This window comes from Danio rerio, chromosome 13, assembly GCF_049306965.1.
Source record: "Danio rerio strain Tuebingen ecotype United States chromosome 13, GRCz12tu, whole genome shotgun sequence".
NCBI lineage: Eukaryota > Metazoa > Chordata > Actinopteri > Cypriniformes > Danionidae > Danio > Danio rerio.
In genome coordinates, this window is record NC_133188.1 from 28049482 (window position 1) to 28072758 (window position 23277).

The following is a 23277-nucleotide window of genomic DNA, read 5'->3' on the forward strand; positions in this document are numbered from 1 at the left end:
TAAACTTTATACTTCCGGTTAATTATACATGTAAGTAAGAAATAGAGTGCTCTATAATTCTGCTGGTAGTACATGTGTGTCATTCCTGCAGGCACAGGTTGTCAACATGATGTCATATTGACGTTGTACCCCAACATCGTGGGGATGTTGGATTTTGTTTGGAATGAAAAACGGGTTGACGTCAGAACCCAACGTCAGGCCAACGTCTAACCTAAAATCAACTTAAAATCAACCAAATATCCATGTCTAATCATGTTACACCTTGACGTTGTGTGGAAGTTACCACTATGATGTCTGTCAGATGTTGGATTTTGGTCACTTTCCAACACAACCTAAATCAATCAAATATCAATGTAATTTGACGTGTTATTGGACGTCAAAATAATGTTGTCCTTAGACGCCTGACGTCATGATCTAAATCTTACCTAATATTAATGTCTTATGATGTGTGCCTAATATTAATGTCTTATGATGTGGGATGAGTAGGCCTAACTCTAAGAACTTTAATCTAACTTGCCATACTGTAACTTATCATCAGATATGAACACTTGATGCAGTGTCAATTAAGTTTTCTTTGTCATTATTAAAGTTTAGTGCAGTGTAGGCTAATACAAATAGGCTACTTTTTCCACTCTAGTAAAGATTGGCCTATCAAACCCTTTTGGATAATTCACTTCATTTAGAAATGCACAATAATTTCCTCTTATTTGCATGTCAGATACCATGCCTTGAAATTCACGTGTTCAATATATTCTATATTCTCGCGTGGGAATTCTTTATTTAGAGACTTCTAGAGCCACCATGCGCCCCCTGGAGGAGACAAACACAGTGCGGCATTGAAACGGTTACTCGCCGTTTTTGAGCGCACAGACGTCCATCATCAGCGCAGCTCTGAGATGCTCAGCGGTATCGGGTAACCGAGCAGCGTCATAAAGAGCACCTGTTTGTGTGGATCACGACGTGCCAAACGGGTTATGTATGCTGAGCCCCCGGGAAAACAGCAGAAACACATCTTCACTGGCATAATACTCGGATCTGGGTCAATTCGGCACAATGACAGCTCAGAAAAACAAGCACGGTCTCCTGCCTATTAAAGAGTTGGAGAATGTTCTGGACACATGTAAACTTGACCTAACTCCAGTCGACGAGGTCTGGCCAAACCTGTTCATCGGAAACGTGTAAGTACAGGCTATAAATTACTCAGTCATGCACTGATTCAGGCTATTCAACTGACGCTTATTTAACGATATTAGCCATAAATCTATGTGGTTTTGGCTAACACCATTTGTTAAAAAGGGATTTGAGAATCTATTTGTTTAAATAAGTCACTTAGGCTATATTCACTTCAATCATATTACAAGTGAAATGTTTTTGCAGTAAAATGACTTTACATGACTGCCATAGTGGTTGCCCTAATAAATTACATAACACATCTTTGTCTTTCTCTCATAGGGCCATTGCTCAAAATAGAAATGCTTTGAAGAAAATGGGAATCACTCACGTTTTAAACGCTGCTCATTCCAAGCAAGGCAGCATCGGGGACCAGAGTTATTATGGCAATTCAATTGTATATTATGGCATCCCAGCAGAGGACTCTTCATCATTTGATCTTAGTGTGTACTTTAAAACAGCTTCTGATTTCATCCACAAAGCCTTGAGGAAGAAGAACGGTAAGTGTTCATTGTTAGTGATACTACTGTAATGCAAAACAAACAAACAAGCGGAAGACTGTTATAATCCACTTTTGAAACTAAAGATGTGTTTGCACTTGTATTTTAATCTGGACCAAATACATATATACAGTTATAGTCAGAATTATTAGCCCCCTGTTTATTTTTTCCCCAATTTCTGTTTAACTGAAGAAGATTTTTAGACACGATAGTTTAACAACTTTTTTCTAATAACTGATTTATTTTATCTTTGCCATAATGACAGTACATAACATTTTACTATATATTTTCAAGACATTTCTATACAGCTTATAGTGACATTTAAAGACTTCACTAGGACACACCCCCACATTATTGCATATGATGGTTTATTCTGTAGACTAATTAAAAAATATATGGCTTAAAGGGGCTAATAATATTGACAAAAATGTTTTTTTTTTTTAATTAAGTCTTTTTCCAGAAGAAAAAAATATTATCACACATACCGTGACAATTTCCTTGCTCTGTTAAACATCTTTTGGAAAATATGTCAAAAGGAAAAAAAATCACAGAGGGGCTAATAAATGTGACTTCAACTGTATATTTCTGCTTCCTGGTACACTGTCATTTTTACATCCTAACCTTTTGCAACTGAGGTTACTAAACATCCAAAACAATGCCGTGCGCTGGGCTAAACACTTGTTGTGTGTGCATACATGTTATGATGCTTACAAATGTGCAAGAGCACTGTAAATTCTTCAACTATAGGCTAAGCAAATAAATATCAACATCGCAAATTTGACAAGTAAAATGGTGTTCTGTTCCTTTTATGATAGCATCTTATGACATCATGTCCTGTTTTTAGCTGTTTCAGATGTCTCTTGTCCGTGTTTCGTTCACATTCCAGTTGAACTGCTCTAGATTTCATTTAGAAGTGGACTGAGACCAATTTGATTCACATTTAATGAACTGCACTAAAAGCATTTGCACCAGAGTTAGTGCTAATTGAACAATATATGTCAAGTGTGAACACACCCTCATATTGTAGAAAGTTAATAAAGGTAGAAGTAAAGTATTTCTATTACTTTTTCACATAGTAAATTGCAGACATGACAACAAAATACATTTTATATATAATCTAAACCATTCATTGTTACAATGAAATAACATAACGTAATAAATCCCATGAGTAAATTCCAGTAAAAAACAAGCCAATTGGAACAAAATGGCAACTGTAATGTTTCATGTGGGATCATTAATATGCACGCTGAAGGCATTGTTTGATTGGCTACAATAGTGAGATTACAACAATTACATATATATTTATTTCCCTTATGTTCAGGATTCTCTAAGCTTGTATTATACTTACTATGTACGTGGTACTCTTATTTTGAAAACACAACAAGTTTTAAAGATTGGTTAAGAGGCAGTTTTGTAAAACAGGCAGCCATGTTTGACAACACAACTTAGAAGCATACTATAGTATACATATATGTTACTCGGGTGGCATAAAGATAGCTCAATCCTTCCAGCTAAAATAAAGAGCTCATTAATATGCGCATCCCATACATTCTGTGTAGGCATCAGAGATTAATTAAATATATATCTAAAAGTTTAGATAATAATTGAAAATACTCTTGCCATTAACTCTAGTTTGTTCCATTTTTTAAAAATGTTGGAATATAAAAAGATATTTTGAAGAGTATGGGTAACCAAATGGTTGCTGATCTCTATTGGTAATTACAGTCTGTGTCTTTTATGTGTAGGAAAGGTGCTTGTTCACTGCATCATGGGAATGAGTCGATCTGCAACTCTGGTTCTAGCATACCTTATGCTGCGTCAGCGTCTTACCCTGCGCACTGCCATCCAAACAGTCGTACTGCGACGTGCCATCTATCCCAACAGGAACTTTTTGAGCCTTCTCCTGGATTTGGACATTCAGCTACAGAGAAAGCGAATGCTGTGCCCTATTCTCTGACAGAAAAACACAGATGCCATGAGCACACTAATGCCTGTGCATTCATTTTATATAACTAGAGGATGAAGAGTTAGCCATCGTTGGTATGTTTACATTATTTACGATAAGTGTACAGTATATAGCCTATATTGTTTCATAGTAAAACTGGTGCCTTTGGGGTTTAGTGTATGTTGCTGTATAGACCATCTTTGTACTTTTCCATAGATTTACAGGGTTAATTTTAATATTTGCTATAATTTAGCTATAAAACACTTTTTAATATTGAATAAGTGGCTTTGCTTTTAACTGAAACAATATTTAACATTTGTCCTTCTTGCATTGCCATTTAAACAGATTTTTCTGTACAATGTCTTGTAAATTTGAGAATGATGATTTTTATGAATCTTTATATGATATATTCAAGATGCAGCTTTATGAACAGCACACAAGTGCCACATGATCCTCACATTTAAAATGACATTTAACTATGGAGTCAGTATTCAGCACAGTGCACTAAATTAAGCAGTATTAAATGATTGAATTGTGGTTTATTATTCAGCTACAGAGAAAAGCCTGACTGTGAGCTGTATGAGCTTTTACGTTGCTTTTGGCAGCCAAAATTGGAGGAATCTATGGGCCAAGCACAACACTCTTCTGTTGACTCAATCCTAACAGCCTTGTTTAAATGACTGAGCAGCACTCGTTGATGTGTTTTTAGTGCACCTTTTTGTTTTAACAGTAGAATAATGTTTCATTCAGCTCATTGATTCACAGACGTTCCTTTGTTATCTTAGAGAACATTAATGGAGTGTAAACAGTTTTTCCAAAAGCGCTGTATAGTTACAACATTTAATTGCACATTTGACTCTTTCAGCTATGAGCAGGATGAATATTGAATTTGTTACACTGTTAGTTATGTCTGAATTTGTATGTATTTCTGAAGTATAACGACTGATATATGGATGTTTCATACAAACAAGGTGCCAAATAAAGTTAATATTCATCTGTGTTCATTTAAATAAAATAAATGTGATAGTGCTTTGGGATAAGCATTTAACATTTTTCTTCATATTATTATTATTATTGCATTTTCTTACATTTTGTCAATGCTTACTTTTTAATTGCAACTTACATATATAAGCAATTTAATAAGTGTTTATAGGATTTCAGCTTAAATTTATTTTGAGCCATTTATTTACACAACAATGACATGTTGAGGGCAAGAAAATGCAAACTTAAAATAAAAATAAAAACATTTAAAGTGCAAGTCTTTGAAAGTTATTAAGTTTAGTTTAAAAACTTTATTTATCCCACCAGGTTCATTCCGCTGTGGTGACCCCGGATTAATAAAGGGACTAAGCCGAAAAGAAAATGAATGAATAATCCCATCAGGGGCAATTAAATTAGGGCAGCAGCATTTCATGATACAACAAACACAGAGACAAATCACTTACAAACAATATTAAAAACACACAATCCAGCATGCTTTATAATAACTTCATAAATAGTACTAAAAAACATAGGGAGGACCCATATATAAAAAAGTAAAATCTTGCTAAAATGTAAGGTTGTAAAGCCTTATTTCCTCAGGAACAAAGGTGAATTTGTATCTGTTAGAAAAGCATTTAATGTTTCTAAACTGTCTTCCAGAGGGCAGCAGAACAAAAAAGGCTTCAGAGGATGGGAATCATCTCCTATCACACTTTGAGTTTTTCTTAACATTTGCTGTTCATGTAACTCGGCTAGACTCTGCACAGGCAAACCAATAATCTTGGAGCAAGTTTTTTTTTTAAAGTGGTTTGTGTACACTACAAAAAAAAAAAAAAAAAGTGAATTTTTTAAGATGTTGTGTGCATGCATATAACATGTTCAGTTTATTATTTGCATTCACAACCAAAACAACCATGGTGGGTATTTCTTTACAAAGTGGCATCACAAATAACTGGAGAGGCCTGAATAGAACTTTTACTCAGTTTTGCTGCTTTTGTAAATAGGATAATTTTAACAACACCGCCAATTACTCTGGTGTGTATATATATATATATATATATATATATATATATATATATATACATACATATATATATATATATATATATATATATATATATATATATATATATATATATATATATATATATATATATATATATCAGCATATGCCCTTTCTGCTAATGTAGTACTCTGTACATTTTACTGAGATTACAACCATCAGTTTTAACCACCCCACCCCCATTTGTAAGCAAAAACATTTCAAAAACCCTGAGGAAAAAAGTATTAAGTACATGGCTTGTCATATAAAATTGTCATTACAACTTTTTAGACAATGTTTCAAATAACTTTCATTGAAGATGGACTGGATCTATTAACTTTCCCTATATGGTTTGCATGTGGTTCCTATTTGGTTATTTTCTCAGAATACATTTTCTGGCTATTTTATTGGTAACCAAAAACTAAACTTCCAAGAACATTGCAATGATGTTTTATAATAACTTGTATGTAATGGGAACATTCTATTTTCAAAGCAATCTTTCTGGGCTAACCAACAGAAAATGACGGTAAACTAAAACTACAAAATATAGAACATAGGAATTTAGGAATGTTAGCTGGGATGCTATTAGAAGTTTTATATTATCAAAAATATACATCTCATTTCTAATATTTTGGATATACCATTACTCATCAACCGTAATGCAACAACTGTACATTTACTCCTATGTGATTCTCAGTCTTTCCAGCAGAGTGCAGTGGTGTGCCATTAAAAGTTTTGCAGGCACAAACTAAAAAGGCTTTTAAGCTAGCAATGGTGTCAGGTATACAAAAATCTTGGTTCTTTTTTTGCCGAGTGTCATCCAGTAGGCTGATATTTTCCTCTTTATTTGTATTTGATATTCTTCATATGCGACATTAACTAATATCAATGTAAAATCTTTTATTGATTAACCACATTATTACAGATATATTGATCAAAGATAATTAACAGTCCCTTATCACTTGTCAGTGACATTGCATCTTGCAGATGTTCTTGAGTCACACAATATAACTGATCGGTGTTAACCCTGGAGAAGAGAGGCTGATTCTCCAGTGTTTTCACCCGGACAGTGTGACCTGCAGCTGCGCGAGCGGAGGAAGCAGGACCCGCTCGAATCCCCGGACACACATCGCTTTCAGAGAACATTCAATTAAGACACTGCTTTGCTTCCTGATTAGCTGCTTGGCTTACACTGTACGATGATAAATCATTGAGAAGAGGAACGGGGAACAGGCGCGAGCTGCTCAGCCAAGTGTGTGTGTATATATTTTGGGCTAAGCTCAGTCATCTCCTGATTTGACTGGAGGAAGCAGAGGCTCGGAGGGGGTGAAGCTGAAGACCACATTAGTGTCACATAAGAGCTCTGGAAAGCAGATGCATCTGTACGTGATTACATTGTGTCAGTGTTTTCTCAGGGAAGACTGTCAAGACTAAGATATCGTGGATAAAAAGAACAAACTAACATCAGCTGACAGACACATATCATGGCCTAAACAATATGCTTTAAAGAAATATATCCACACGTGCTGGTAAGAGAAAATAAGTTAGCAAACCTGATTTATGTAAAAATCTGTGTTAAGTTTGATTCATTAACATATATCAGCTCAAACTATTGCTATAAATCAGTTTTACTAAGTGAACTATTCATCAACTATTTTAAATAAAAGTTAAAATTTTACCTATGGTAAATATTTCTAATGATTGTGCATTTATACACTCACTGGCCACTTTATTAGGTACACTGACTAGTACCAGGTAGGACCCGCTTTTGCCTTCAGAACTGACTTAATCCTTCTCGGCATAGGTTTCACAAGGTATTGGAAATATTCCTCAGAGATTTTGGTCCATATTGACATGATAGCATCACGCAGTTGTTGCAGATTTTTTGGCTGCACATCCATGATGTGAATCTTCTGTTCCTTCACATCCCAAAGGCGCTCTACTGGATTGAGATCTGGTGATGGTGGAGGCCATTTGAGTTCAAGAAAACTGTCTGAGATGATTCACACTGTATGACATGGTGCATTATCCTGCTGGAAGTAGCCATCAGAAGATGGGTCCACAGTGATCATAAAGAGATGGACTTAGTCAGCAACAATACTCAGGTAGGCTGTGGTGTTGACACAATGCTCAGTTAGTAATGGGCCAAAAGTGTGCTATGAAAATATCCCCCACATAATTACACCAGACTCATCAGACCAGACAACTTTTTTCCAATCTTCTATTATATAATTATGGTGAGCCTGTATGAATTGTAGCCTCAGTTTTCTGTTCTTAGCTGACAGGAATGGCACCTGGTGTGGTCTTCTGCTCCTGTTGCCCATCTGCCTCATGGTTAGACATGTTGTTTTTCATACCATTTTCTGTAAACCCTAAAGATCCCAGTAGTCCCAGTCGATCACAGTAGATCAGCAGTTTCTGAAATACTCAGACCAGCCGTCTGGCACCAACAACCATGCCACATTCAAAGTGATTTAAATCACTTTTCTTCCCCATTCTGATGCTTGGTTTGAACTGCAGCAGATCGCCTCGACCATGTCTACATGCCTAAATACATTGAGTTTCTGCCAAGTGATTGGCTAATTAGACATTTGTGTTGAGCAGTTGGACAGGTGTACCTAACAAAGTGGCCGGTGAGTGTGTGGTGGATAAAAAATAATTTAAAAGTATCATATTTTGGCTACTTAAGTGCAAAGCAAGCCTGGAGTAACAGTAGGTATCGTAATAATCACTGTTTTTGTAACAGAATAAAAATCTATGGTTACTTTACATTTTTAATGCATTATTTCTGAATAAAAGTAGGCTATTTAAAATCTTAGGTTTAAATGGTAGAATATGTTACGGCATGACTATTTACTCCATGAAATCTCCATGACTTTTAAAACCACAAAAGAAAAGCAGGCCGAATGATTCATGGATTGGATCAAACACTGCAATTTCAAATTGGCAACTCTGGACCACTTAATACAAATTACATACACTGAATTTCCAACTACAGATTAAAGAAAGCCAAGCTTAGTCACTGTGCACTGCAGTATCTTTTTTCCTTCACCGAGACAAGAAAAGAAAGACAGAAACAAAACAAAAAATCCTCAAAACATACTTGCTGTTTTGTGCTTCTCTCGTATACAGTATGAGGTTTTAATAACACTAAGTAATAAGCATTTCTTGAGAAGGAACAGGTGTATGCGGCTTTCACACCCAAGCCATTAATTCCTTTTTATTAGCTTCATAAAACCGTAATTACTACGGAGCTCAAAGCTTATTTTACCGGCATGGAAAGAACAACTCTTAGTTAAGTCTTTCCCTGTTTTACACATAGAGCCTAATTTACTGAAGCTTTGAGCACTAGCTAAACAGTTTCAGCTGGAGTGCAAAGAAGACAGCCTATCTTGGAGAAGAGCATCAGACACGCTCCAATTGCCCAACGTGTCACTGCACTTGCATGTGCAAAGATCTCACCATTTATCAAAGACTGGCCCTCCAGGCGAATGAAAGGAACATCTGGATTTCAAGAGTGTTTAACCTAGCAGCTGGCGAGACCTCGTGAGATGATATGTACTGTATTTCCCTGTACAGTGACTCATGATAAAGATGTATGTGTGCAATGAAAGCCGCTGATGACCCACCTTTACCTTCGTCTGCACTGCGAGACTGATTTACAATATCGGGAGTCTAGCCAAGATACACACAATATGCGCAGAACATGCTCGGAAGATCATTGTCGAGGGAAAGACAGTCTTCTGAAAGCAAACCTGACTGACTGCCCACTAAAACCTGGAAGAGCTCTTTGTATCCAGGGAAGTTTATAATTATACACCATTTAAAAAAAGCAACAGCCTCCAGAGACATATCTGTGGACTGGCTGTCGACAACGTCCCTGACCAAGGAGAGAAGAGCAGGCAATCTGAGAACGAGAGGAAGAAAAGGGCCACCGGCTGCAAAATGTAAGTTCACAAAAGGAGGCGAGATTTTTTTTTCTTAAAGGCTTTTAGAAAGTAACATTGGGGTGTTTTTGGAGAGCTGGCTAACCTAATCGCTCATGGCTCTGGCATGGTGCGCTTTCTTTCCCACACCTGAGTTGTAAACACATTCGCCACAACAGTCAAGGAATCCTAAGTGGAATGATATTCCATAAAAAGCCCTCGGTATTCATTTTAATGATGTTAAGAGCTGAAGTGGAGTGTCAGTGCGCTCTCTGCCTCTTAGCAACAAAAAGATTTCACCAGCAATGGTCTCAGGTGGGCTCAGCTAGTTTGATGGGCTGTTGCAAATAAAGAGGAATGGAGAATGCATCTAAACTGCATGTCAGGCCTATTTAGAGTGAGCGGATTTTCTTTCCCAGCGTGTTATACGGGATGGATAGCAACAACACCACCCACTACACACATTAAATCTTTTGTGGCCATCTATCATAAATAATCATCTTCATGACAGATTTATTCAAACACGGTAAACACTGTTCAATAAATGAGACATCAACAACAACTAGTCGAGTAAAATAAATGAATATGTACACAGCATGTATTTTGTTCAGTAGCAGTTCACAATAAGTCTACTGAAAACTACTGAATCTACTGAACTGTTGCAAACAATTTATTTGTTTTGAATTTAAACAAACAAAAATAAGTTTATTAATGGTCAACTTAATTTGTTTGTTTAAATTCAGCACAAATTAATTGTTTACAACCACTAAACGTAAAAAAAGAAAATTGAGTAAATCCAAAGAATCATCTCTGGATGATTTTTTTCAGTGTACATGAATAATAATTGACTTTAAATAAAATTACTCTAATTTGAACTAATAATGGGGTGGCATGGTGGCTCAGTGTCACTTCACAGCAAGAAGGTTGCTGGTTTGAGCCCTGGCTGGGTCAGTTGGCATTTCTGTGTAGTTTACATGTTCTCTCCGTGTTTACCGGAGTTTCCTCCGGGTTTCCTCTGTGTGGTCCGGTTTTACCCCACAGTCAAAAGACATGGGCTATTGGTGAATTATATAAACTAAATTGGCCGTAGTGTGTGTGTGTTGGCATATGTGGTTTATGGAACCAATTTTCAGGTTTACCCACCAGCATTATGAGACCAATCAGTTTATGAGACCCTTTTTGGTGGTCTCATAAACTGAAATTTAAGTTGATATAAAAAAATGGTTACAGCTGGAAGAGCATCCACTGTGTAAAACATATGCTGGATAAGTTGGTAATTCATTCCGCTGTGGCAACCCTTGATATGCCTAAAGGAAAATTAATAAACTAATGATAAAGTATGGCATGTACTGATAAATAGCAAACCTTAAAGGGTCATGAAACCCCCCTCTTTCAATTCAAGTCTACCTCAGAATTAAAAAAAAAATGCTCAGAGATGGAGCACTGCGAGCAGAGGGAGGAGTGGGCGTGTTCGGCAGAGCAGGGGAAAAAGAGTAACGAACGACTGAGACACAAACCGTGAGGAGACCATGATTTTATAGTTTAAACAGTTAAAATGCAAAGAAATAAACAGTAAGTAATTTAATGCTCTGCCACATTTGTTTTTGTAATTTCATATACACATAATCACAATTAGTTATATCATTATAAACACAATCGTGTTTATATGAACACTATAAATGAGGAGGACTTCTCTCCTCCTGAATCCTAGGGTATATATGCAGACACAGTGGAGCAGTACAGCAGTTCTCTTGCCCTGTCGAATCCAACCATTAGCCCTGGCGGTAATCTGGAGGATTTTAAACATATGAGGAACACAGCAGCACAGATATAGGCGATGTGTCTGAATGATAACAAACTCAACTGATAAAGACAAAGTCTGCCATTCTCCAATTCTCGTACAGCTCTCCTGACTAAAATGCGTGCTGCAATCCAACAGCTTTGCTGTATCGAAACATGCAACAAAACCCTTTGGATCATGGAAAAAAACATATACGACCCGGGCTGTGCATTGACGCGGTCTTCCCAGTCATTTGTGCTTGGCAGGTCTGCCTTGCCTTCGGAAAGCTAATTAAAAAGCAGGGTCTTCTCATAGAATAAGAAAACTCCAATACGAATAATAATGAGAATCCGACGTCATCACTCCACTAGGAAATTCGTGATACGTCACAAATTTGGATCCTGCCCCAAAAAAGATTTTAAACCCAGAAAACGAAATTAGCTGAAAAAAGCTCAAAATTATTCAGTTTTTCCCTCAATTAAAGCTGACAGGTGCTAACGTTGTCTTAACTGATGCTCAACACACACAAACCTGTTAAAAAAATTTTTAAAAAGTACTCCAGGGTGTCTTAAACCTATAACTATGACATTAGTCACTTATTTGAATTCATGGCTGAATAACAACAACATTGACTGCATGTGTGTTAATGTATTGACACTTTTCACATATATTTTTAAGCACTTTCAAAACAGCAGAAGGACTGACCAAAGTGTTGTACATTAAGAGAAAATAAGACCAATACAAAATCCAGAAATAGAAATAACTATAGGCTGCTCAATCGATTTTATTTATTTATTTTACCATTATTTGACCAGGAAGCCTCATTGACATTTAAAATCTCTTTTTCAATAGAGACCTGGCCAAGGTAACAGCCATATAGTAAAACAACTTTAACATACACGACACATCAAATTTCATCAGTCCCCTCAACACAATCACATGCTTCCAAATACCACTCTCTTTATAATGCCTGTAAATTCACCACAGACACCATTTTATTTATTTAGATTGCATGGCCATACAAATGAAAACAACTATGAAAATCAACAGATCAATAGGCAAGGAAAACAAGTGACCTTTTAAAGAGAAGAAATCTTTGTGCGTTTCAGCCTCAAACAAGAAATATGTTAATATGTTAAGATTACAAGATTGTAAACTTCTAAGAAGGTTATATGGATGGAGAAGACCAAATTTTGGAGCACGATTGTGTAAACATTTAAACACAAATGAAAGAATTTTAAACTCAATCCTGAAGAGGACTGAGAAACAATGGAGGGCATGTAGAATGGGGTTGATGTGGTCACATTTGCTCAATTTTACTGCAGCAAATTTCAACACAAAGTTCTAAAAGAGTGGATAACCGTCTCACCCGATGTTTCTGACAAAATGGTTTTTTTTGGAAAGTAAAGAAAGAAACTTGGGGCATCAACGATCATTAAGGACACCAAGACAAGTGTATACAAATTGAATTAAAACAAACACAAATTGTCCATGACGGAATTATTAATCTTAGCTCTATCAGATGGGCCAAAATTATAATCGCAGTCTTAAGAGTAACTGAGAGTTGGGCCTCGTCAAAACAAGCTTTTCACTCATCATAGCACACGTGCTGCCGATGATGTGACAATAAAAGTGATTTTATTTGAACAAGACAGTAGAATAAGTAATGAAGAGCTGCCTTTTTTTAGATCTGACTATCATCTGCATAAAAAAGAAATTCTACTCCAAACTTTCTCAAAATCTCCTCCAAGAGAAGCTAATTAGTACATCTTAACTCATCATTAGTTCCTGTTTAAGTAATATTTAATTTAGGTATTAGGTATATAATTTAGTTTTGGATACTGAAAGGTATCGACGCAGTGGCGCAATAGGTAGTGCTGTCGCCTCACAGAAAGAAGGTCGCTGGTTCGAGCCTCAGCTCTGTTTCCTCTGGGTGCTTCGTTTCCTGCCATAGTCCAAAGACATTCGGTTTGGGGGAATTGGGTAGGCTAAATTGTCGTAGTTTATAAGTGTAAATGAGTGTGTATGGTTGTTTCCCAGAGATGGGTTGCAGTTGGAAGGGCATCCACTGTGTAAAACATATACTGGATAAGTTGACGGTTCATTCCGCTGTGGCGACCCCAGATTAATAAAGGGACTAAGCTGTAAAGAAAATGAATGAATATTACTAAAAGGCTTTCCTGAGGTAAATGTTTAAAAGTCAGGACACAAAAATACAGCTGAAATACGCAACTGACTGGGAAAAAAGGGATGTCTGGTCACTCCAGGATTATTAGTATGATGATAATATCCCAGACATTACTGTAATTGTGAAATTAAGAATGTCTTTTGGGCTAGGATGTCTCTCAAGGAGCTGTGTGCCTATGAAACCCCATCCGTTGCTGAACTGCAGAACTTCCTGTTGGCTGACAGACGCCCCACTGGACATGTCAACCACGTGTGGCCTAATGTGTACATTGGCAATGAGTATGTATTATATTTTCTCCTCAAATGGAAATCGAATGAAAATGTACAGATCTACAGATGTTCTCAGTGTTTTTGTTTTCTCAGGGTTGCGGCGCGAGACAAGCCAATGCTGTATAATATGGGGATCACACACATTGTAAATGCTGCCAGTGGACCGCCTCATGTCAACACTGGACCCCGCTTTTACAGAGACATGAATATAGATTACTACGGAGTGGAAGCTGATGATTCCTTTGACTTTGCCATAAGTGGGTTTTTCTATGCAACAGCAAGGTTCATAAGAGCTGCACTGTCGAAAAATGGTGAGTTAAATTGGAGGAAACAGTTCTGTGAACATTCTTGATGTAGTGTTTTTGTAACGCTATACCACTGGCAGGTCAAAATTACAGTATATATATAAACTGTACCTTTGCCTTGTGGTTAATTTTCCTCTTTGCCATTGCATCTCTTACACAGCAGAATGTTCTTTCATGTAGAAGGTGATCAGGGCCAAAAGTCTTAAGACTGAATATGTAAAATTTGACAACAAGCATAACAGCCTCTGAAATTGCATATTTGAGACTATTCAAATGCATGATTCAACTATTTGCTGGGCACACATACTGTGCATCCGGAAAGTATTCATAGCGTTTCACTTTTCCCACATTTTTTATGTTACAAAATGGATTAAATGTATTTATTTCCTCAAAACTCTACACACAATACCCCATTATAAAATGTGAAAAAAGGTTTTTGGAAATTGTTGCAATTTTATTCCAAATAAAAAACCTGAAAAATCTTGTAAATTTGCACCTTTGGCAGCAATTACAGCCTCAAGTCTTTATAAATTTAATGCCACAAGCTTGGCACACCTGTCTTTGGGAATTCTTGCCCATTCCTCTTTGCAGTACCTCTCAAGCTCAATCAGGTTGGATGGGAAGCGACGGTGTACAGCCATTTTCAGATCTCTCCAGAAATGTTCAATAGAATTTAGGTCTGGGCTCTGGCTTGGCCCCTCAAGGATATTCACAAAGATGTTGTAAAGCCACTCCATTGTTTTTTGGCAGTGTGCTTTGGGTCATTATCCTGCTGGAAGATCAACCGTCACCCCAGTCTGAGGTCAAGAGCACTCTGAAGCAGGTTTTCATTCAGGATGTCTCTGTGCATTGCTACATTCATCTTTCCCTCTATCCTGAATAGTCTTCCAGTTCCTGCTGCTGAAAAACATCCCCACTGCATGATGCTGCCGTGTTTCACTGTAGAGATGGTATTAGCCTGGTGATGAGCGATGCCTAGTTTTTTCCAAACGTAACGCCTGGTACTCACTCCAAAGAGTTCAATTTTAGTCTCATCAGACTAGAGATTTTAGTTTCTTATGGTCTGGGAGTCTTTCAGATGCCTTTTGGCAAATTCCAGGCGGGGAGTGACTTCCGTCTGGTCACTATACCATACTTGCTGATTGGTTGATTGCTGCACAGATGGTTGTCGTTTTGTAAGGTTCTCCTCTCTCCACAGAAGAACACTGAAGCTCAGACAGAATGACCATCGGATATTTGTTCACCTCCCTGACTAACACCCTTAACCCCTGATCACTCAGCTTAGATGGCCGGCCAGCACTAGAAAGAGTCCTGTTGGTTCCAAACATCTTCCACTTACGGATGATGGAACCCACTGTGCTCATTGGAACTTTCAGAGCAGCAGAATTTTTTCTGTAACCTTCCCCTGCCTTGTGCCTCGAGACGATTCCTTTGTCTTCATGCTTGGTTTGTGCTTTGACATGCACTGTCAACCCTGAGACCTTATTTAGACAAGTGTATACCTTTTCAAATTAAGTCCAATCAACTGAATTTACCACAGGTGAACTCCAATTAAGCTGCTGAAATGTCTCAAGAATGATCAGTGGAAACAGAATGTACCTGAGCTCAATTTAGAGCTTCACGGCAAAGGCTGTGAATACTTCTGTACATGTGATTTTTCAGCTTTTTTATTTTTAATAAATTTGCAACAATTTCAAAAAACCTTTATTACATTGTCATTATGGGGTATTGTGTGTAGAACTTTGAGGAAATAAATTAATTGAAATTTATTTTGCAAAAAGGCTGTAACATAAAAATAAATAGTGGAAAAAAGGTGTTTCGACGTGAATAGACTTTAAAATGTGTATTCCTCATCATTTATCAGTGTCGTGATCCTTCAGAAATCATTCTAATATGCTGATTTGCTACTCAAGAAACATTTCCGATTATTATGAATGTTGAAAACAGCCAGCAAACATTTTTTTTGTTTTTAATAGATGTCTAATATATGTTTAATAGACATCTAAACATAGTCGTCTTGTCTTAAACAAGGCTAAATTTAGGCTGTCAATGAAAATCTAATAGACGTCTAAGAATAAGCCAAAACTAGCCTAGGCATGAAATAAATGAATATAGAATGAAATAATAGAAATGAATGACTACACATATAAAATCTTTCTAATCTGTCTATTTGACAACCAGTCTAGATTCGGACTATTCTTAGATGTATAATAGACGTCTATTACACACAAAATAGTTTGCTGCGCACTTGAGCTGCTTTGCATTTTCACGCACATTGGGTATTGATTTAGAGTCTGCACTTGCTGGTCAAAACAATGTAAAGTAAAAGTGAACACAGCCGAAAGGTGCATAGATATCTTTTATACATTACAAATTTGACCTTTTCATTATATAATATAATTAGACACTGCTCATGAGTGGTTAACCAAACATTAGAGTTCAAATGTTTCAAAACCAACATCTGAAACATAAAACCTGTTTTGCTGAAATCTGAGTTAATCTTAAATAGTAGTCTTACATTGCAAGATTGAAATGTAAACCAAATTACTTATTCAAAGCAAAAAATTTGAAAGTTTTAATTAAGAAAATAATTTTTGGCTGATTTCAATTGTAAAAGTAGTTTGTTGGTTGTGTTTTGCTCTTTAGGACGGGTGTTTGTCCACTGTCTGATGGGAGTGAGCCGCTCTGCCACTCTGGTGTTGGCCTTCCTCATGATCTGTGAGGATCTTACTCTAATGGAGGCCATTAAAGCTGTACGGCAACACAGGGACATCTGCCCTAACCCTGGCTTTCTTAACCAGCTCCGACATCTTGACATGAGACTCGTCCGAGAGAGGAAGAAAAAACTGGAAGCTTACAAATTGTAACTGAAAACTTGGTAACAATGTGATGAATCCCATTTCAAGAGCACGTCCCTAAAGAGCCTTCTCCCTCATGGTTTTATCCCTGTTCCACTGGGCCAGACGTTATTTGCTAATATTTATTGTGTCGCAAGGGCAAAATGGATATTAGGAAGCTAAACTGAATGGTTTCCCCTTAAATAGTAAATAACTTTTAAAGGGCAGCTGGGTCGCAAAATAAATGGCAGGTTTTTAAATTTCTTCCAGATGAGACATACTTTGAACTTGTCTTAAAATGAGCCAGCAAGTATGTCTGTTTTTTTTTTTTTTTTACTGGAGTGAAATGAAATGGTTGTGGCTTGCTCTTTATCATGGGAAGGTGGAAGAGCCATGCATGGCTACATGTCTTAAGGGTTGATCCCCTGTAGTGAGTTTCTAATGGGTATCATATGCTCCAACATATTTCTGCTCAAATCAATTGGTGTCGTTGTGACTCACGGACATTTATGATGACCAAACAAGAATGAGATGATGAGAGAATTTCCAGAGCAAAAAAAATGTTTCTTATCTTGCTGCTCTGAAATAAATTACACAGTAGCTCAGGAGTTATGAGGCGTTTTGTTTTGAATCAGGACAACCATTAATTTTCACCTAATTTCCCACTGGAGTCTGCGATTACAGAAGCAGAAAGGTCAAATATATGTAAATACAAACTGTTCCATCAAAATATGCATTGATCATTCTACTCTAATGCAGGCACACAGAATTTGAGTCTATATCAAAGATTTTGTTTCACTTATGTTCACAGAAATGCTCCTAAAGATAAACCACTGCAGGCAATGTATGAGACACCATCTATATCTGATCTGCGGGGTCTGCTATGGTCAAACAGACAGCCTTTTGGACCAGTCAGTCTTATCTGGCCCAGTCTGTTCATCGGAGATGAGTAAGTACTGAACCGTCCCTGAGAAGAATGACCAACTACACTTTTAAAGGGGTTATTAACTGAGAAATCTAAATGCCCTTGATGACATATAAGAGGTCACTGTACTGTAAAAATCTAATTTAAGTTAAACGTTTAAACAACAATTTCTCATTAGTCTGAAAAATAACAGCCATATAGTAGATGGTATTTACAGAAGATGGTCAATACTACTTCTTGTTTAGCTCTGCCCCCAAATTCACACATGTAAGAATAAAACCAGCGAGACATACAAAGGTCTACGCAGAAAGCCAACGGTAAAGATGACTCTGAAGACAACAAGATTTTGGGTACATTTACAAACAAGCAGAGGTGGACTTTACTAATAAGCGAGGTAAGCAGCCGTTTAGGGCCCCGGGATATTAGGGGGCTCCAAACAATGCCAAGAAGCCTATATTAATCATATATCTCTTTTATTAATTTTCTATCATATGTTGAAAAATCTGTCTATAACCATTAAGATTTTAACGTAATTACTTCTTTTCAAAACTGGGGAAAGATATAGGTTGTCCATCTATGAAGGATTCAGGTTGTCAAACAAACAGGCGGAAGTTTTAACATCAACAGGCAATCAAGGACATTTTCAGTGTATGTCTGATATATGTTTTGTCCTGGAGAAAGTCTTATTTGTTTTATTTTGGCTAGAATAAAAGCAGTTACATTTTTTAAACCATTTTAAGGTCAATATTATTAGCCCCTTTAAGCAATTTTTTTTTGATAGTCTACAGAACAAAACATCGTTATACAATGACTTGCCCAATTACTCTAACCTGCCTAGTTAACCTAATTAAACTAGTTAAGCCTTTTAATGTCACTTAAAGCTGTATAAAAGTGTCTTAAAAACTATCTAGTAAAATATTATTTACTGTCATCATGACAAAGATAAAAATAAATCAGTTATTAGAAATGAGATATTAAAACTATTATGTTTAGAAATGTGTTGGAAAAATCTACTCTCCATTAAACAGAAATTAGGGAAAAACCGGGGGATTAATAATTCAGGGTGGCTAATAAATTGTGACTTCAACTGTAATTCTAAAAAGGATATTTCAAAGTGGAAATTTTTTGACAAAAAATAAACCTTTTTTTCTAATTCTGTTACTTGCTCTCATGTTCAATTCCCTGAGGCTTTCACTCATCTACTGAACACAAATTGAGATATTTTGGATGGAATAGACAGCAATGGTCCAGAAAAAAAAAAAAAAAAAAACACATTGTCAAAACGTTTTATGTGACCTCTTTGGTTAAACTGTAATCATACAAACTCTAGAAAGAAGTTTTGGTGGAAGTTTTGTCCACCAAAAATAAAATTGTAAAAAAAAATAAATAAATAAAAAAACTTTTTACCTTTGTCTTCTTTTCCATCATCAAGGTGTGTGTTTACTACAAGAAGTATGATTTATTGGCATTAGACTCATATTGCCTGCAGTAAACACAAGCACTGATCTGATGCAGAAGACAGTGGAAAACAAAGTTGATTTTAGAGTTTTTTTGGTGCACAAAAATGTTGGAGATTTAAATGAGATTACAGTTAAACCAATGAAGTCACATAAAATGTTCTGTCATTATTTTTGGTTTCTTTTCTAGATTTTCTCAGGGCAGTTACTGTCTATAAAGAATGAGAAAGCTTTTTAATTTCATCTATTCATTCATTGCTTTTTGGCTTAGTCTCTTAACAGCGGAATGAACCGCTAATTTATCCCGCAAATGTTTTACTCAGTGGATGCCCTTTCAGCTGCAACCCATCACTGGGAAACACAGGCACACTCTTATTCACACACATACATTACGGACAATTTAGCGTACCCAATTCATCTATAACACGTCTTTGGACTTTCAGCTGCAACCCATCACTGGGAAACACAGGCACACTCTTATTCACACACATACATTATGGACAATTTAGCATACCCAATTCATCTATAACACGTCTCTGGACTTAAGGGGGAAAATGGAGCACTCGGAGGAAACATGGGGAGAACATGCAAACTCCACACATAAAATGCCAACTGATCCAGCTGAGGCTCGAACCAGCGACCTTCTTGGTACCCACTGCATCACCCTCTCCGATTTCATCTAAAATAACTTAATTTGAGTTTTTACTTAATTTGATCTCAGTGGTTTGGATTGACATATTGGTGATTAATTATTAACAGAATTTACATTTTTGGGTGAATTTACCCTTTAAACTCTGTTCACTGAAGGGCTTTTTTTGGCATCGCTGCAAAACAGCCTTCCTTTTTAGTGTAACCAAATCCAAAGCTTCTCATTATCCGTACCTAATCAATGCATGTAAATGATGTAGCCGTATGTTAAACAGCTGCTCATTTCAGGTCAACTGCTCGTGATAAAGCACTCCTCGCCGGGCTGGGAATCACTCATGTTGTAAACTGTGCCGATGGAGCGCATCGCATCAACACAGGCGCTCAGTTCTACTCAGACATGAGTATCAGTTACTGTGGAGTCGAGGCTGCAGATCACCCACAGTTTGATTTGAGCCAGTATTTCAGCTCCACTGCATCCTTCATTAAAGCCGCTCTCACTCCAAATGGCAAGTCTGACTTCTTTGACCTTTTGCTGACTAATTTTGTCAGCGATTGTACAAAAACTAGAATAAGCTGCAGAGCAAAAGAATAAATGGAGCGGCGCAGAGGCAGCGGGCGATACAGTCGTTTTTAATAAGTGAAATATGTAAATTCGAGCCAGTGTCAGAGATGCGGATTAAGTTCTCTGTTCTGCAGGTAAAGTGCTGGTCCACTGTGCAATGGGAGTCAGTCGCTCTGGAGCTTTGGTCCTGGCCTTCCTCATGATGTGTGAAAACCTGACGCTTACAGACGCCATTATCGCTGTCAGACTGAACAGAGATATCTGTCCCAACTCAGGCTTTCTAAAGCAGCTCAGAGCTCTGGACAAACATTTGAGGAGCTGAACATCAGCCATCGATTTAAACACCATTATGCTGTTTAATGTATCTCATGAGCACATGTGACTATTTTATGTAATGTCAGAAAAGTGACTTTTTTTTTTATTTTTTATTTTTTTACAAATTTAAACAATTTAAATGATGTGAAAATTAAGGATTTTTAAAAGGAGTCATGCAGGCAAACCCCACCTCTTATTGGGGGATGAATGTATCATATTAAAATCTATAAATGAGATCTCACAAATTAAAATTAGCCACTAAATCAAAAAGTTACGAACTGCTGTGAGTTTGTATTTTTATTCAAACCTCCAAATCCAGTCATGTAAATATCTAATAATTATTATACTACAAAATGAGTAATGAAGGTGTACAGTATATATACTCTATTTGAACAAAACATTTGTTTTGGTATGTAAGCTAATTCAGTGTTGCTTTTACTGTGCAGAACTTAAAGCCACAGTGTGTAAATTGTACCTCTAGGCATGTATTCACAACAAAGGCATTATTTTTGGTACATAAATATATAAGGTGTATACTAAAAAATGTTATACAACAACTTGCCTATGCCTAATTACCCTAACCTGCCCAGTTGACCTAGTTAAGCCTTTAAATGTCAGCTGTATAGAAGTGTCTTGAAAAATATCTAGTAAAATATTATTTACTGTCATCATGGCAAAGATAAAATAAATCAGTTATTAGAAATTAGTTATTAGAACTATTATGTTTAGAAATGTGTTGAAGAAATCTTCTCTTCGTTAAACAGAAATCGGGGAAAAAAAATAAACAGGGGGGCTTATAATTCAGGGGGGCTAATAATTCTGACTTCAACTGTATATATATATATATATATATATATATACATTTTCTTCTTTTTTAATAAACACCTTTGTCAACAATAATGCTAATATTTCAATAAATGATATAGCCATGAGAATGACACGGGTGAAGAAATTGAAATAAGTTATTTAAAGGTCAAAATTTAAAAATTATTTTAAAGCATTAAATATTGAACAATGTACATTGAATTTTATTCATTCATTCATTTTCTTGTCAGCTTAGTCCCTTTATTAATCCAGGGTCGCCACAACAGAATGAACCTCCAACTTATCCAGCAAGATGCCAACTTACACAACGGATGCCCTTCCAGCCGCAACCCATCTCTGGGAAACATCCACACACATACTCACACACTACGGACAATTTAGCCTACCCAATTCACCTGTACCACATGTCTTTGGACTGTGGGGGAAACCGGAGCACTCGGAGAAAACCCACGCGAAGGCAGGGAGAACTGAGCCGAGGTTCGAACCAGCGACCCAGTGACCTTCTTACTGTGAGGCGACAGCACTACCTACTGCACCACTGCCTCGCCACAGTGAATTTTTATATATATATATATATATATATATATATATATATATATATATATATATATATATATATATATATATATATATATATATATATATATATATATATATATATATATATATATATATATATATATATATATATATATAAAAAAAGAAAGATTACTGCAGACCATAGTTTTAAATGTTAAACCTGCCCTGCTGCTTTAAAAAAAGTAAATCTCAATATATGAAAACAAAACTGCAAATTATAAACATTACCTCAAGTAATGGCTGATAGCTTAATACATTTAAAGCACTCGGAACATAAAGCTTTAAATCAAACTATGAGTCAACTTTCATGCAAGATGAACTGCTGTAAAGTGGTATGACTGTAACACCATTTGAACAGAGAGAGACTATAAATAAGAACATTGTGCTGCTATCTCAGGCATTAAGTATGAACGTCACTCCCCACATACTGCGCACATATTTCTTAGCATTTTCTTAAAAGGAGGAATATATAAAACAAGTCTGATGAAAATTCAGCTAGCGACACTAATTTCTTTTTTCTTTGGAACACGATTTGAAATGCACGAAAATTAAGACCTCGTCTCTCCGTAATAGAGCCGCTTTTGTGGGAAAGAAAGAAGATTTCAAGGTTGAAGGAATAAGTGAACCTGACAAAACAGTAAAAGGAATTCAACATCACCAATTTAATGACTTCCCTGTCAAGGTGAGTGATGGTGGTGACTGAGTATGAGAGGAGAGGAAAAAAAAACATCCAGCGCTGATGGTTTTGAAAACCATCCCTCTCCGGAGATGATTCATGTGTCCTTTTCACATATCTGGGAAGCGAAAAGCAATTACCATTCCATTTGCAGCGGCCAAGCTCGCATTACAGAGACTGTGTTAAACTCGGTTCAAAAAAGAAACACCTTTTGGATTAAATTACAAGCACAGCTCTACAGAGATTTCCTATTTTTGTCAAATTTAGTCACTGGGCGCCAGGAAGGACAGCTGCCTGTAGGAGGGCTCGCAGCAGGCAGTGTAAGGAGGGAATAATTGGCTGGTGGA

At 36.6% G+C, this 23277-nt stretch overlaps 3 protein-coding genes across 4 annotated transcripts; 2 read left to right on the plus strand and 1 right to left on the minus strand.

The window, feature by feature from the left end:
- The first annotated feature begins 884 nt into the window (after window positions 1-884).
- zgc:153981 lies at window positions 885-4663 on the plus strand. Its single transcript, NM_001077609.1, has 3 exons — window positions 885-1178; window positions 1453-1670; window positions 3416-4663. Exons 1-3 carry the CDS (start codon window positions 1054-1056, stop codon window positions 3625-3627), a joined length of 555 nt encoding a protein of 184 aa, NP_001071077.1. The 5' UTR covers window positions 885-1053; the 3' UTR covers window positions 3628-4663.
- Window positions 4664-9462: 4799 nt separating this feature from the next.
- dusp13a (dual specificity phosphatase 13a) lies at window positions 9463-21519 on the plus strand. Of its 2 annotated transcripts, XM_073919872.1 has the most exons (7): window positions 9463-9585; window positions 13682-13810; window positions 13895-14112; window positions 16753-16969; window positions 17755-17892; window positions 20262-20479; window positions 20670-21519. In XM_073919872.1, coding segments are annotated over exons 1-7 (1110 nt in total). In that variant the 5' UTR covers window positions 9463-9583; the 3' UTR covers window positions 20858-21519.
- LOC141377013 (uncharacterized) lies at window positions 14934-16370 on the minus strand. The gene is given in 4 exon segments (XM_073920124.1): window positions 14934-15134; window positions 15167-15239; window positions 15241-15571; window positions 16355-16370. Coding segments are annotated over 4 exon segments (621 nt in total).
- Window positions 21520-23277: the final 1758 nt, after the last annotated feature.